Source organism: Pyrgilauda ruficollis, unplaced genomic scaffold (assembly GCF_017590135.1).
Source record: "Pyrgilauda ruficollis isolate IOZ18807 unplaced genomic scaffold, ASM1759013v1 scaffold24, whole genome shotgun sequence".
Lineage (NCBI taxonomy): Eukaryota > Metazoa > Chordata > Aves > Passeriformes > Passeridae > Pyrgilauda > Pyrgilauda ruficollis.
This window is the reverse complement of record NW_024523648.1, coordinates 4931290-4949135: the sequence shown is the minus strand read 5'-3', so window position 1 is coordinate 4949135 and position 17846 is coordinate 4931290. Positions and strand designations below refer to the sequence as shown.

Below are 17846 nucleotides of genomic sequence, written 5' to 3'. Positions count from 1 at the left end.
GTGACATATTTGGAAGTAAACTTGCTCACAGAATAAGACTTGCACAGGCAAGTGCGGATAGAAGTAGGTGACTTTCCAGGGTGTCTAGATATTGAATACAAAAGCAGCAGGGAAAACTGCAAGTTTTCAAAGAACAGAAGAATCCCTCAGTGCTATTACAGTGGTAGCACTGCACAGTTAATACAAGACATTGGCTGTAATCACTGGTGTGATGAGAATATCATATGGAGAAGTTCAGCTTACAGCAAAAAACTCAGTACCAGCAGTACAGGTTACCACAGTAACTGACATGGATAGACTTGCTAAAATTACAGACACAAAGCTGAAAAAGAGAGGAAGAAAATATGGATTCAGTTTCTAAGCAAAACTGTTTATTAGATGACTACTTAGAGCACCTTTCGTCTGATCTGAAAAGACCATATATAAAGAAGGTGAATATACACAGGAAATAGTCTGCAAAATGACTACCTAACCTAAAAAAATAAAACTTTCTGACAGAAAGAACTTTATTGTACAAGATACATTTGAACACAAAGCTAAAAAAGCACATTGTTCACCATTCTCTGAAGTATCATGGTGTGCAATATCAAAACCTAGATTACAATCAGATGCTATGTGTGGTTTATGCAGTTTTCTACAATGTTTTCTATCCCAGACTTACAACAGCCTTGTTGAAATCTTCTACAAGAACTGCAAAGCAGGAGATTCACATCTCACTTTGCAGAAATTAGCAGCAACATACTGAAAGAGATGTGGACTGATAGATCCTCGTTAATTTAGATGGTGCTATGGAACTGTCATACTAAGGTGCTCACATAAAAGACAATCAGAGAATATACTCCAGAGCTCAAACAGAGGTCTTCAACCTCATTAGGCTGGTTTCAGAAGTCAAGAGTCTATATCACAGCAGCACTGCAGAGGTTTCACAGGCGTTTTACATACATACAAGAAAAGAAATCATTCTTGTCAATTGCTTTGCAGCCTGAGCTACATGACTTACAGCCTTTTAAGAACAAGTATTAATGGTGTATGACTATGTTCCAAAAAGATATCGCTTTATGGAGTAATTGTAGCAGTATTATTAAATCCCTTATCATCAATGACCACAGCAGAGAGGAAGAAGGCATTTTAACTTTCCATGATGTCTACTGTCACCAGTTTTCAACCTTAACTGAATACTGTGCCACTCAACTCAAGGTCATTAACAACAGTTTTCATGGCCTCCTCGATATTCTATCATTGTTTTCCTATTTCTTCTCCCTTCTCTTCAGATATTTCAACTCTATGTCAAATATTGGAATAAGAAGGATTTAAAGGTTAATGATAAGATTATTATGTGCTTTATTCCCCTTTAAGAACAGGAGAATAAAGCACAATTTACAACTAAGGTGGATGTTTCTTTTCTTTTCTCCTCGCTGTCTTTTATGCACAAATTGAAGCCTTTCTCAAGCAAACTTTGAGTACAAATTCCCAGTGGTGTCACCAATAAGGCCAAAGTAAATTTGTTCCCCAAAGGCACAATTTGCTGATTACCACAGTATTGAATGATGTATGTAGATGTGTATTTACAGGTAATCTCCTCAATCATGTTATATGATAATAAACATATAAACATATATAACTATAATAAAATCAGGCTCAAGCAGGACCCTGACTCATGTGACAGCAGAACCAACAGGGTGTTTTGTGTTACAGGCTGCATACCTGACACTGAGGATCTGCAGTGCAGTAACAATAACAGATTGCCAACATTTACACCTCAGTCTCGCACCAAAACTTGCAATATGGAGACAAACCATGATTTACAAACCAAAAACTCTGTTCCGGCTATAAATTACAGTGAAAGAGGTAACACACATGGAGAAAACAGAAATCCACTCACCTTGCAGCCACTGACAATGTTGTGGCCCCAGTGATTTGGTGCACATTTGTCACACATCTCTCCAACAGTATTGGGAGGGCAGATACAGCGCCCACTGACCGGATCGCAGTTATTGCCAAAACGTGAACACTCACAGGCTTCACGGGAGACAGAAAAAAAATAAAGCAGAGGAAAAGTTATCCCTTTGTGTGACACCCGGAGAACAGATTCTGACGGGGTTAGGATCATTCCTTTACTGTACAGTGAACTCAGTTATCTGTGAACACGATGGGGCAGAAAACGTAAAGAAACCCTGAGAAACCAAAACTAGTAGTAGTGAAACACAGGTTAACTGTGGTTGAAGTAGCTGCAATGAGAATAGAATGGGAAAAATAAAGTCACCAACTGCAGAAGCATGGAGACTTCTGAGATGGTGCACTCTTGTGACATAACTGCAGAAGAGCAGCTATACAATTTCTGGGCCCATGCTGTCTCCTCTAAGAGGCCACCTGAGGACCTCTGAGCCATCTATGCAGCAAACTTGCAGCCTATTTAACCTCGTTCACCAAATTGATGGTGAGAAATACCTTCTGAAATTTCTGGTGCCCTAAAGAGACTTTCCTTAAAGGGCAAAAAAGGTGTTTTAGGTTTCTTCTTCCCTTTCTATTCCTTCTTTTTCAGCTTATCCTCTGCCTTGGGAGGATATCAACAAACTGATGTTTCCTCTCCATGGGAAACTGGAATTCTTTGCAGATTGTACCGAATTAAAAATACTTCAGATTTGGAAGTGTTTCCAGAAGTGGAACTTTGCTCTTAAAGGATTATTAAGTAAACAATTCACTGGTGGCAAATACAGATTCAAGGTATGTTAAGTGATAAGTAGTTAAGGGGCACAAGACACACAAGTGATTGAAAGAGCAGAGCTGGTATGTGGTTGTTTTCACACCCAACATCCACATAACCCATGCGGTCAGAGAAAAGCATCATAAGCAAACTGATTCTCTGTGTGATAACCCGTTCCTTGGGGGGCTTAAAGGGCAATGTAACTTTTCTACTGAGGGCTTAATTTGTGTTCACTGCCTTTACCGTGAAATACTTCAATTCCAATTGAAACTAGAAAACAAGGGATGTGCAAAGATAGAGCTCCTATCTATAGGTCAAATAAGAAGTGACCTTTATTTTTCCCCACCAATGCCTTCAAGACAAGGCAACTGATGCAAAGAAGATAGCAAGTTTTGCCTCCATCATGGCACGAACACAATGTGTTGCATACTATTTAAAATATTTTCACACACTGCAGCTTGAAGTTTCAGAATACATCTCATTGGGATACTAAGGCTTTCAGTTCTGACAGCTCATCTATGGGCTTCCACAAAATTGGCTAAAAAGACATGGAGGGGAAAAAGATACTCAAATGTTTTTTCTATTTTTACTTTTGTAACTATTTTTCAAAATAAGAGGGAAAAAACACAACACAATTGTTGCAAGCAATAGTGAAATAGAAACCTCTTTTGTATTTTTGCTGCTAGAATGTCAACACTGACGATGCTTTAGGGTTTTTTTAATGCTTTATGGATTTATATTGCACAAGAAAAAATCAAATTATATTCCTTTCGGATAAATGCTAGATAAAAGAGGTCCAATATTTTATTTGATACTTAACTGTCACAATAAAATTAATTTTTCTGTACTTTTCCTTCCAGCATGATTTGATATACTTCTATTAAATTTCTGATTTTCTTTGTGATCCATAATTTAATTTTTTTTTTTTTTTGTCATTTGAAGGAATACATAAGAAGCCTACTAAAAATAAATGTGGAAAAACAAGCACATTGAAAACAGAATTCTTCTCCACCTGTTCTATTAACTTTGGAACTTCCAAAATTCTGAGTTTTCTCAACATCTATAGCTGCTGCTGTTGCTTTAAACATTTGATGACCACAGGCCAATAGACTTATATTTAAAATGCTATTTGGATCTACAGTATTTTACCATTTCATCGCTGTTTCTTAAACCCTGTCATTTTAAAGTTTGCCAAGAGAGCAATTAAAATTTTAATGTGCAATTTCATTAATAGCCCTCTCATTTTTCTTTCCCAACTGTAGTTATCAACATTTTCTTGTGTTTCACAACAGTGATGTGCTTTTAACCTGTGGAATGCTAGAATAAGATGCTAATCATAAACAATAGAATTTTTTATCCTTCATTTAATTGCTAAAGGCTTTAGGACTACAGTTATCATTTGCATTTTATGTCAAGCTCTCTCATCAGTGAGCCTGGGAACAATTCTCCCTTTTCCAAGGTGCCACTGTATGTGAACTTTTCAAACCTGTAGGTGTTTTTGAACCCTTCATTCCTGCGGGAGACAACACCACAGAGCAACATTTTCAAACATAATCTATAATCCAACCTGTGTCACGGTTTATCCACACTACAGGTAAAATTGCATTTTGCTGCACAAATATGGGTCTTGAGGCCTTGATGCTCCTTCCATTTAAAAAAAAAAGGAGTAAGAAAAGGCAGAGAGCTAAACTTGTTCCTTGTGCTGCCATTCTGGATAGGAAAGGAGCAAGAATGGATTACGAGACATTGTGATTCCTGCTTCTGGAACGAATATACTTTATACCTAAAGAATAATAATGGTATTCTGGCATCCCAGCAGTCAGTCACACTAGCCAACTATCTATGTGTCCTGTGATCACAACTAAATGAGTCTGAGACTTGAAAAACCCAGTTCTATCAGGAAAGATGGATATTTCCCTGTGAAGAAATCTATTGATTGGGTTCTTTTTGATATAGCAGTCTGCACTACTTCAAGGATAGGAAGCATTCATTTTAGTCTTTGACCTGATTTCCAAAAGGAAAAAAAAATAAAGAGGTGGCTGGATATATTTATGTCTAATGCTAGAGTTTCAGCATCTAGAGGAGGAGATTTTTCACGTGTTTACACATGGCATATAGCAGATCGTTTTACTTAAAGATCTTTTTGTACACAAAAAGTTAAAGTAAGCAACGAAATATTCCTGTACAGGAAAGGACTGTGGTAATGAAAGAGGATCAACCATATAAGAACAGTGAAAAGGTTGGGGATAAAACTAGAAGCAAAGGGAGTCTGTGTTTTTGTTGTTTTCCTTTTACAACCCTACAAGCTGATTTGATTTGGCAAAAATTTTAATCAGAGTTCTGATACTCTCAACTAAATTACAGGAACTTCATGGAAATTTTTTGGCAGACACTACATAGAGTAAATGACATTCCTGTTCCTTCTAAATAAAATAAAATTCATAAAATCTTCATAAAATAGCAGAAATGGCTTGTGTCTTTCATTCTTGCTAATCACCACCCTTGTCAAGTGAATGATGCACAAGGCTGTCTATGAAACCCCTGTCAGGAAAATTTGTTATGCAATCCAAAATTAGCTAAACTAGAATGTTATGAATAAATAAACAAACAAATCAATCTGTGCTTGGGTGGAAAACATTTACATACGGGTACAGCCTCCTTCTTCAAAGTTGTAAAATCCATGTGCACAGCGGTCACACTTCTTTCCTGTTACTCCAGGCTGGCAATAGCACTGTCCGTCTCCATCACAATCGAAGGACTTGGAACCAAAAGAGTTGCAATTGCAGGGAACACATCCTCTGGAAGACTGTAAGCCAAATGTTCCAGGCTGCCACAGAGTGAGGAAGAGCAGTTAGGACATGGAATGATTACCAGGAGAAAAGAGGAAAAGCTGAGAGTGTAGGGAGATCAGGGCTGCTCTTTCCTGTTCATCACTGAAATACTGCTTTTAACAGGTTAAATTGTAGTGGTTAAACCCTGGAGCAAGAACACTAAATGCCCTACACTGCTGAGAAAGAATAAAGATTTCAGAACGTTACCTGATGCTATAATGAATGTTCTGCAATGTAACACATTTCTTATGAGGCTGTTTCCCTAAGTACAATTCTCACTCGGAATGGAAGATATGTCAGCACAACATACATACCCCATTTCTGGTTGCCAGGCTATGTCAGGCAGTTTTTTGTTACGAGAGTGAATTCAAATTCTTAGCTATGAATGGAGATCGATTCAACTGGAAAGCCTCTGAATTACATTTTATCTCCTCTGAGCAAGGCAATATCTGTATACAGTAACTTAAGGGCAATTCTTTAGAATGATGTATAGGAATAACTTCAGAAGAACATAGAGATAGTGTATTTGTGTATAATACAAACATATAATGGGGATTTTTTTAAAGATCATAAACTCTGTCTTTGGATTAGGCCTCTTTCTCTTCTATTTTCTTCCTTTTCTTTGTTTTTTGCAGTGATCAATATAAAGTTTCTACAGAACCAGAGTAGATGTTATCAACTGTAGTAAGAAATTTCTTCCTTAACTTCACTAGTGGAGTGCAAAAAGTAAAGAAGGGAAGACACACACTCATTTGTATACTGTGAATATATCTGTATACTCTGTGTGGTACAGAGTTCTGCACAAAGTTTTCAACCAAAAGACCTTGTGAGTCTTACTGCATCAACCAACAGAGGCTCCTTGGAACAAACCATTGATATTCAAATGACACACTAAGTCTTGAACTAGAGTGCTTTAAAAGGGGAGTATTTCTTCACCTGTTTTTCAGGCATGATGATTTTCAGTGAATACTGAAATCCAAGTCAGATTAATAACTTCACTTGAAATTGATATTACAACATTAATAATAAAATCTATCAGCAAGTTTGCTAGGAAAGAAGAATGTTAAAAATGAGATATTAAAAAGATCACTGCTAATGAATATAAATGGAACAAAGTGAAAAATATTCAATTTATAATGCACTACTTTGTGATCCAGGCATGAGGTGTAAGATTTTTACCAACTATAAATCAGCAGATCTTCAAATCAATGGAGCTGTACTGGCTTTGACCATGACAGTGATTGTCCCTCGGTACTAAGCACTAGTGCTGTGTCCAGTTCTGGGCCACTTACAAGAAGAAAAGACACTGAAGTGCTGGAGCATGTCCAGAGAAGGGCAATGGAGCTGATAAAGGGTTTGGAGTACAAGTCCTATGAGGAATGGCTGAGGGAACTGGGGGTGTTTAGCATGGAGAAGAGGAGGCTCAGGGGGAAACTTTTCTCTCTACAAATCCTTGAAAGGAGCTGTAGCCAGGTGAGAATTGGCCCCTCCTCGCAGGGAACCAGGAACAGGACAAGAGGACATGGTCTCAGGCAGTGCCAGGGGATGCTCAGGTTGGAAAAAAGGAACAATTTCTTCACTGAAAGGGTGGTCAGCCATTGGAGCAGGCTGCCTGGGGTAGTGGTGAAGTCATTCAAGAAATGACTGGACATGGCACTTAGTACCATGGTCTAGTTGACAAAGTGGTGATCAAAGGTTGGACTCGAACTTGGAGGTCCTTCTCAACCTTAATGATTCTATGACTACTATTTTATATGGATTTGTTCCAGAGTAGAACTCCTAACTAACCCTTTGTATTGGTGTATTCTCTGAAATTTCAGAAGCTTTCCATGGAAAAGTCCTGAAATCTGATCTCTGAGGTTAATACAGAAGTTCTCCACTCACACAGAGAATCTGCTGATAGGTGTCACAATACAGGACAACATCTACAGCCAGAATTTGGCCTGAAAATCATACGAACCTAAGCAAATGCTTGATTATACATGTAATAAAGAATTACACTGATTTTAATTTCCAAACTCTATATTGAAATGTTTTGCAAATTTCATACTTCTACCTGACAAAACATGGCATATCAGAGAGAACGTTGTAGTCAAACTCATTTAGTTAAACTCAAGGTTTCAATAAAATACTTGACTATCTCTAAAGATTTCTTTTACACAGGAAGAAACATAGAAATGTGAATACACACAATCTCAGGACAGACATTCAGATTCATGCAGTGAAATAACCAATGCACAGCATGCATCTCAGTTCTCAAGGTAAAGTTTGCTAGAATCTAATAAATTCTGTTTATATGGGTAACAGTCAGAAAAAGTCTGATATCAGCACTCCACACTGCGTTAAGCTGGAAAAGATCACCACCATGCTGGGTTTCATTCTGTGAAAATGGGCTGCACACAAAGTCATTTTGGTCAGTCATGCAAACTTTAACCCCAAGTTAAAGCTCTCAGCAAAGTTTGTTTACACACAGAAATTCTAAGAATCACATTTACTAAACAAGAGATAAGGTCCTAGACTACAATTATGAAATACACTGAACTTTCTGAATATGTCATTATATCATGTCTCCATCAGTGTACTGTGTGGGCAACACAGTAACCTAATACGTTTAATTGGAAAAAGCTAATTTCTCCAAGAAAGTCTACATGAACAAATAAAGCATGTGTCCCAAAGTCAAGATCAGGATGAAAAACACTGCCAGTATTTTTCAAACAGGGTGTGGTAAATATGGGGATTTTGAGTTGCAGAGAGAACAAACAACATTCCTAAAATACTGCTCTGTTAGAAGCAGTTGTATCATAATTACTTAATTTTAGGAAATAAGTTGCTTTGTAGGTCTGTGATAAGGAATGAACACTTCTATCATTTTGGGCATTACATTCACATAAGTGGCACTGCACCAAGCCAAAAATGGCTCAGACAACTGAGAACTTTTTGCTAATATTTGCTAATGAGAACTTAACACCAGTTATGTTCAATATTTTAAAATTAGATTTTAACTCTTTGCCTCTGGGGTAGATCCTTCTTGCTATCTCCTTAAGCTATTGATTCTTGAATTGTTAGAGAGCAAGTCTTATGCTGCAAAGTCCAAGAAAATCACACCAATTCCATTGATTTATGCACATCTCCCACGCATTTTGTGCATACTGCTGTTGACGATGCTGTTTTGGGACTTAGTCTGGTATTTGATTTCTCGCTGATATCACCACTTGCAAGATGAAGCCCTTAGGATTGGGGAAGCGTCCTAAAACGCTGCTTATCTTCCGAGCCTGCCAGTTTCTTGACAATTTCTTATACTGTAACACGGGTATTAAAAATTAGAAACCCAAGCAATCTGTGTGAGCTCCAGACACAAGCGAGCAGGAGACTTCAGCCCATGCAAAGCAGAGTTTCCCATTACCAGAGCAGCAGGCCGGTAAGCACCTCGTGGGCACCCACTGGCACTGCTGGTGCCCCACCGCCGCGGGGGAACTCGGATCTGCTGACTGCTTCCCGCATTTTCTTGCAATTTAGGCACCTGTCTGCTGATTTCACAGTGTCTGCCCATGAATCCTGATTTGCAGATACATCTTCCCAACATATCACACTGCAGTGATACAGATCCTAAAGCACTGCAGCCACAGGGTATACAAAACACCTTTTCTGGGGCCCAGAAGTAGTTGGGCTTGAAGAATGAAAAGTAAACACTGTTAGAAAGTGAAGATAAGAAAACTACACCACATAAAAGGTATACAAATAAAGACAGGCGTAAGCACTGAAGTAAACAAAGATTAATTTCAATTAACCACCAGTATTGTATTAATGAGCTTGAGATATTTGCTAAGTACTTTGTGCAATCTGCAAATTCCACTGATACCAGCAATTTTTCTTTGAATGGACTCTAAATACCATTTAAAATGGAGTGTCAGCAAACCACTTCAGAAATTACATAATTCTAAAGGGTGAAAATGATCCTTTTGATTTGTGCAGAATTATTTATGCTCCTTAAATTACACACAGGTGAAGGCGTTCTGAGGACATAGGCCTAACTCATGAGTCCTTATGCTGAACTAGAGAAATGTGCAGCCAACTACAGCATATTCCTTAGCTGCCTGAAGACAACTCCGTGAAAGTTTATGAAACAATATTTCTCTGCAGTGATTTATGAGACAGGAAAACAATGTCAAGGCAAAAAACACTTTCACCAAAAAAGAATACATTGTTTAGACAATACAAGAAGAAAACCCTAAGAAAAAAAAACAAAGGCAGAACATTCCAGTAGAACTAAACTAGCACCCTGCTTTTTAAGAAAAAAAATAAACATCAGATGCTATCAGACATTTTGCATCTTTCTTCATAGAGGGTTTATCTCCCAAAGCTGCAATATTTTTAACTAATTTTTATATCAAACATTCATAATATAAAGTGCATAAAGTATGTATGCACATATATATACAGGGAGGCTTAAAATACATTAAGTGCATGTAAATGCTATGTCGTGCATTCTGTTCCAGAAAACTACTAGAAAATGTTTAAAAAGCAATCATTTTACCTTTCTCTTCATAAGAACAATCCACATATGTTCTTTAAGTGAAAATTAAACAACAGAAAAAGCCTATCCAGAACCAAATGATATTTAGTTGAGACAAACAGTGAAGAAAGCTGAAAGGAAGCCCCATTTCTGGTCACTCACTTTGCAGATGTCACAGCGGCGCCCGATGACGTTGGCTTTACACTCGCACTGGCCCGTCCGAGAGTCACAGATCTCTGAGAAGGAGCCATTCATGTGACAGTGACAGGCTGCAGAGGAAGAAGAAGGAGATTCAGTGTGTTCCCTGAAGCTAAATCTAATAGCCAAATGTTTACAGTGCAGCTTTTTCCACCCTGAGAAATGCCCAACCTGGGTTAAGCAGGAAGGCGTCACTCCCCTGCACTGACATATTAACCTGCCCATATTAATACAGAATTTTTCTCCAAATTATTGCAGTCAGAAATTTTGCCTCAAGTTCATTAACAACTTGTTTCAGATGTTTCTCTCAGATCAAAGCAGGATGTGGAGGGCAGATTACTAAGTACATGCCCAGAGACTCTGAGTGGGAAGGGCAGTGCTGAGAGAAAAACACAAAAAGGGTACAGACCCTTACACAGGGTGTGCACAGGATGTAGCTCCAACCAGTGGGAGTGTTACTGCTCCATGTGCTGGTTCTGCTGTTCTGGAGTTCACTCCCTGTTCATGTAGCTGTCAGGAAATGTTGGCAGGCTGCAAACCCAGTACGAGTTTGACACTATACAGGGGCAGTAATGCTCTCATGCCCCAAGCTGCACTGAAAAACATACCAAGGATTATCTGCTACCATGACTCTCCAGGATTTCTGTCTCAGCAATAGCATTACACTTCCCAGAGGAAATGTAAGCCAACTGACCAACCTAACTCATTGCAGTTCTGCCCTGAAGATTTAAAAAGGCAGTGAAAAAGCTGTTTCTTGAGGAAAACAGCAATGCTTCTGGCTCTTAAATTCTTATGTTTTAGGAGAAGACAAATTTTGGGGAACAGGTCTATCACCTTTTATGTTCTTCAACCACAAGAACCTTTGTGTTCTTCAATCCTTTTGGCACGCAGAGATTTGGAAAAAAACCCTTAGCACTCGCTATAGAGTACAGGGATGTAATTGTTGCCACAGGGACTATAACCATGCAGTCACTGATCAGCATGAGCTGGTTTCTACACATACTTTTTTTCCCCCCTCACAGGGGAATGAATCCACATCTCTATACCAATTATCAAACTACTCTCTAAACTTGGGCTCCAGTCCACATTTTGCCTTCCTGCAGTGCCCTATCTGCATGTGTTGCTTTTTTTTTTTTTTTCCTCAACCTGACACCTTCATTTTAAGAAACACTTAAGAGCCCCAGCAGTGAACACATGGCAGTCGCATACTTGCATGTCAGAAGGTGCTATGTGAGACAAGGCAGTTTTATTTTTTCTATATACAGATTATTACAAGAGAACCTTCCTCATTGCTTCATTGGACTTGCTAACTTACAATTTCCAATTATAAATTGAAAGGATTGGTGTGGGGGTTTTCTCCCTGCTCTTGAGGTATTCTGCAGAAGTTGCTTCTTTTAATGAAAGCAACTTTATGACTTGCCATTCTGTTCATGGCATTGTTTCTCAAATGTTTGCAAAAATTCTGGAACAAAAATAACAAAAGTAACAAAAATGTGCTGGTTCTGCTGTTCATACCAGTTATGTAACACCATCAGAGATTTCTACCTCCTTCTGTTTTGCAATATATTTTTAAAAAGTAAAAATTAAAAAGAACACTTCTGATGCAATTAACATTGCTTATCTTTTTTTCAGCTTTTGATACTAAACAAGTATATAATTTACCTCTTTTGTTCTGTATGCAGCCCTCTTTAACCTGATGTTTTAAAACTGCTGACACTCCAAACTGTACATGGTGACAAGTATCACATACATATATGTTTTGAGTATATATTTAATTAAATTGGTCAGTGGGGAAAGAAAATGCTAAAGCTCAGATTCAACAAACTACAATCCTCAATGCAAATTAGAAGTGTTTCACCAACCTTTTTATACAGACCTCAAAACCCAAGCTCAGTCTGATTTGAACTGTTTTGCTTATCAGGCATATGACAACACAAGAATCAAAAAGAAAACTTACACTGATTTTATAAACAGATTAGTTTTTCCTATTTATATTACAACAAGCAGCACACCATGGTGTCTTAACTCAGTCACAGATGACTGAGTGCAATGTAGTGGTAAGGGAGAATTTGGAATACCAGGACCTTGATTGTTTTTCTTGGCTCTGGCAGTACATACATAGAGAAGAAACATACAGTCAGGGCTATTCATCTAATAAACTGTTACTCAATCTGATAAATTGCACTTATCGCACCTAGAGCCTTCCCATTCATTCACCTCTACTGGGAAAATTAGCTCTTGTCCAAACCTCCAAATGGTTGTTATAATACAATGTAACCTGCTGGAGAAATTTGTCATACTTTCTTCCCAAAAGACACTGGTCAAGACCTTTCATTCTCTCTAGATTTCTATAAATATTTATGAGCTTGTATTTATGATCAAGCTACACACTTATTCTCCTACAATGGTAGTACCTACACACTGAACACCGGCAGACTTGATTATTTGCTTTAATTCATCTTGTGACACTGAGCTTTATTACCATCAGCTCAAGCTCTGGGTATTTGCTTCAGCATACTGCGCTGTTTCACTCCAAAAAACAATCTACTAGAATCAAACCAAATAAACTTAGGACATTTGCTCGTTGTTCTTAGATTTATGGTTTTGTATAGATACACCAAAAAATTCAGAGATACTATGATGATATAAAGTTGTACTGTCATTTGAAATGGTTAATGCACACAACAGCACTGTACTGAGAAAGAGCAAGAGACATTTCAAACAGTAATTTGAAAGCAAATTCATGCTTTGCAATACTCTTGGATTTGGCTTTTTAATAAGGAACAAAATTGAAAACAACAAAGTAAAGGCACAGTCCCTCTGATATTGTTGCTGCAGGGCAAACTTCATGGAAGTCTGCAAAGGAAATAAAAAATCATATGCAAAGAAGAAAACCCACATGAAAGGCAGAGAGTAGATGAATACAAGGTAACTGCAAGCACAAGGATATGAATACATTAGGGGGCTCTCCTTGTCGATGATATGAACAACAAAAGCAAATCTCATAATTCAACATTAAACATGCATTTCTTTGAAATATTTTTTTTAGTTGTATGTTTTCCAAACTCTCCTCTTATAAAATCTCTTTCTCATGGACCTGTCACTACTGTGGAAATCGTCAAAGCACCAGTCATATTGATGACTCAAGAATAGCGACAAGGTACTGGAAGCTGTAATTTTTGATATACATTTCTTCTTAAATCACTTTACACACTTAACATTGTAACTTATATGACATCATTCATCGTGACCTGTTAACTTATGGAGAGAATAAATAGGATTGTCCAATTTTTTTCTGGCATTGTGTAAAGTAGGTACAGAAAGCATTTACACAGGGATGTCTTCAGGGTTATCTATGACTTTGTGTCCATCGATGTTTATTGCACTTAGCTGAGAAGCATGGTGATGCTCTGCATCTTGTTAGCTCCCATACACTCTCTGAAGGTCCAACATAACCTAGGATTTTCGCTTTTAGACTGCAAGTTGTTAATAGGGGAAGTCCTGGAAATGGATGCCAGTGCCTTGGACTTCTCTGCTCACAACACATACTGCAGACATGGTCCCCAGGTTTCCTCACACAGAGCAGTAAGACAATGCCCCAGCTCTTTTACTTGCATAATTTTATCCTGCTATAACACCTTTGTACTCAGTGAGGTTACTCTTGTCTTTATTATAATGAACCAAACAGGAATAAATCCTCATGACAGTGAAATAAAATGCTCGGCTCTTTCAGGACAGTTTGCAACCTGTTTTCTTTTGGTTCTCTGAATGTGAAGGAAGAGTACATGAAGAATGTTTGAAGTTAAAAGCACTTGTTCTGCATTCTGAATTGTGCCAGCAACAGCTCAGAGAGAGCCACTGCCTCCTATAGGAAGAAAAGCTCCTGTTTCTACTAGATCTCCACTGAAAAATTTTTTGCAATCGCTATGGGGAAAGATGTTCTGGGGCTTGTAGTTGAAAAACATGCCACCACTCAGCTGAGAACTGGTAGCTTGCTGCAGTGCCAGGTGTCTTCCTCCAGAGCATTTTAGAAAAATTGTCTGGAGATTTTAGGATCTGATTGGCAGGTGGGAGAATCTTGACCTGCAAGCAGCAGCACCTCCCAACTTTTCCAACTTGTATATAAGTGGGAAACAGGTTACAAATGCTCTCAGAGCAGGACCCTGAAACTGAAACATCACTCCCTTCTTTCAATCTTACAAGAGAACAGGATTTTTCTGGGTAGCTTATAGCATTCTTTTAGTGAATAGTTTACATTTATTTGTATTTATTTTTGTAGATCTGACATTTAGTATAACCTTTGCACCCATGCAATGCTCCATTTTTTCCTTCCCATGTCTGCTTCAACCAGAGCTTTTTTAATAAGTTTTACATTCTATTTAGTTTAAAGACTCCCGTTCTAGATGCAGATGCACAGTGTCATTATTAGAGCTGTATCATTCTCTTGCTCACACATACAGAGGCACAGTCTTCCTCTCAGGAACAAAGTTATAAGATAGATCAATACTGTCAGGAGCTGTAAAAGTTCGTGACTTACGTTGACAGTTCCTTGCATGAAGAGCATCACCAAAATATCCATCAGCACACCTCTCACAATATTGGCCTGTTGTACCTGGCTTACATATCAGACAAGCACCAGACAAGCTGTCACAGCTGCCAGGAACGGAGAAGTCAAGGTTGTCATTACACTGGCATGGTTGGCATGATCCTCCTGGAATTAAAGGTTGTCCAAAATAGCCTTCTGCACACCTACGGTATAAAACATCATCAGTTAGGACCCTTAAATAATCCTCTCATTAGAAATATTTAATTCCGTTGCCTCCCTAATCACCAAAAATTATTTGATCTTCTCTCAGGTCTGTCTTAAGCATCTTTTTTCTTTCTCTCTCCTTCTCTTTTTTAACAACACTGTAGATACAGTACCAGCTGATATCCTGCCAGTTCTGCTAGCAATTAGACTTCAGTGGGAGAAAAATCTTGTCACTGGCACTGAAGGTGACACAAAGCATAGCAAGAAATCTTAGTAGCACTCTGGAGGAGGGGGGGTTGGACTAGATGACCTTGAAAGGTCCCTTTCAATCTGAACTATTCTATGACTCTATATGTTAGATATACTTTGTATTTTAGCACATTATGTATCAATGTTCTGTACTCAATCACCAGCAAGACTGATGATGTTTTTCCCTCTACCTTAAAAACTTGTTTAGTTTAGAAAAACACCTTTAGAATGTAATACAGACATATATTTGTTTACCTGACAAGATCCATCCCCTGCCTTAGACTTCCCCTGATCTACTGCATGGTGAGATTTGCTTAATTAATTCTAATCTCTGTGTATGGGCAATCTAACAAAAAGATTGCTCTATAGCACAGAAACTATGCTGTTGCATACTACAGCTTTCATATTTTAAGAGAATTGTTTGAAAATATCACATCCTTTTCTACCTTGCCCACCTGCAATTTTCTGTGAGTACCAAGTAAAGCAGGTTAGTGAATCTGACCTTAAATGAGTCTGTATTTAAGGCAAATTTCTACTACTCTCACAGCCTATTTCCTATTTATATTCTGGTCTGGTTTCCTTTTCTGTTGTATTTGCTCACACTTCATAGTAAGAGCAACTTGTAGATAGCAAAGAAAAATAAAAGAAAAATTGCACAGTTTGGCTAATAAATTTATTCACGTGCATCTCAGATGAGCTCCAATTAGTATAAGGAAAATAGAAAGTATATAAAACACATTGCACAAAATTTTTCCTACTACTTTAAAGTCAGTTTGAATACAGTTTTAAGGTACACAGATATCCTCTCTACTTTCTAGTAGTACTGCAGAGCACAGTTGAGGAAATATTTTTTGCATCATCATAATGCAGGAATGCAGAGCTCCACTATACTGTCACTCTTGTGTGCATCAAGTTCATCCTTTTCCTTGCTTCCAGAATATCTCATAATGCTTTTAATTGGATCTTAAGCAAAGCTGTCTAAACATGCAATAAATATTATTCAATATAATCAGCAAAGATAATAAAGATTATAAAAACAGGATAACAGAGCAGGGAGGAAAAAATAGCGGGAACTAATTGAGCAGCTTTTTGTAATTTTACACAAAAAAGGATTTTTTTCCATTCTCTCAAGGTATCCATTGTACAGCCCACAAACCAAAAATATGTACAAACAGTCCAGTGGTTTGGATGCATGTAAGCACTCAGCACCACAAGTAAAATTTCCACAATCTAGCCCACTCCTGTAGCACAGTCATCTCTCAAAATTACCTCTTCATAGCAACAAGACATCAAAATCTTGTCATTAGAATAATTCAGGTATTTTATTTTCAGAACCTGTCATAAAGGAAGCAATTGTATTTCCTGCAAAGGAAGAGATTATTTTTCCTTGATGGAGGATATCTCAGCAATGACACAAGACTGATTTTTAGCTTAACTTCACCAAAATAAATAATTTTTTTTCAGTGACATTGTCTCAGTTACAAAGGCTAAGAATGTATCTTAACATGTAACAATTAATAGCCACATTTTATCAAAACCAGAGAGTATCTGGATAATTTATGCAGTTACCTTAATTTACCTCAAGTGGATTACATCTGAAGTTAACTCATGCTTTGCTAGCATACTGCTGGTGTGCTTACCATAAATCTGTATCTCTTGGTCCTACTAATCTATTTGACTTCACTTAATGTGTGTTTGTTTTCTTCTTTTACTCTCATTTAGGGGTTATTTCTGTATATGACAGCATTCACAGAAACCAAGCAGTTCACAGAAAGAATACTCCAATGATTTATGTGAAATACACGGCTAATAATTTCCTCCTATTAACAGCAGGAGACCTCAATAACTCTTTGTATTCTCATCAGTTTACACGTTAATAATTAAAATTAGAAAAACCCACTACCATCACACAGCCATATTTTACTTATGCACATACATAATCTCAAATACAACTGAAGATGATCCTGAAAGTAGGGGTAGACCAGTTAAAGCTGAAAAGAGAACTGTGTACATGTATCTATGTAAATTCTTCCTCTTTTTCTACCACTTCTCCTGAACTTGCAGGGGAAGATGAAAAAAAAAAATCCACTTTGCTTAGTTCCATCTTTATTTCCTTAAGGACATTCCTACTTCAGCTTCTTTTCTCAGCTTCAAAGCATTATATATTTGCGAAGGTTTAGATTAAAAAACACCAATAAGTATGTGGCATGGAAAATTGCTTTTATTTTTTTACATGTGTTTTGTGTAATGCATGACTTCTAATTACAACATAACACCTCCGAGATTACAAAATAAACAAAAACAGGAGGAAAAGCAGCAAAAAAAATAGTGTTCATATATTCCTTTTCTATTCTCAAATGCTGGTGCGTCTGTGAGTGACACTGCTTTTATTTAGCATAAATGGTGCCAAAGACAGGGCTACTACTAAAAAATATGTGTATGAATGTGTACTAGTCCTGGTCAGTATGGAGTTAATATTCCTCATAGGAGTCTGTATGGTGCTGTGTATATACACATATATACACAGAAATGCAGGCCTATTTTATACATTTCTTTATATTTACTGGGGAAAAAAAACCCATTGAGACAGAGTTAATTAAG

General features: G+C 37.6%; 1 protein-coding gene across 7 annotated transcripts in view; it reads right to left on the bottom strand.

Moving 5' to 3' along the window:
• LAMA2 (laminin subunit alpha 2) overlaps nt 1–17846 on the bottom strand; it is a 334884-nt gene that overhangs the window by 110462 nt on the left and 206576 nt on the right. For 5 of the 7 annotated variants that reach the window (XM_041469664.1, XM_041469666.1, XM_041469665.1 and 2 more), the window contains 5 exons: nt 14784–14995; nt 10211–10317; nt 8939–9202; nt 5351–5531; nt 1883–2019 (listed from right to left, as the gene is read on the bottom strand). In XM_041469664.1, coding sequence (XP_041325598.1) covers nt 1883–2019; nt 5351–5531; nt 8939–9202; nt 10211–10317; nt 14784–14995 — 901 coding nt within the window. The remainder of the gene's footprint in view (nt 1–1882; nt 2020–5350; nt 5532–8938; nt 9203–10210; nt 10318–14783; nt 14996–17846) is intronic. The other 2 variants (XM_041469669.1, XM_041469670.1) reach the window with 1 other exon arrangement.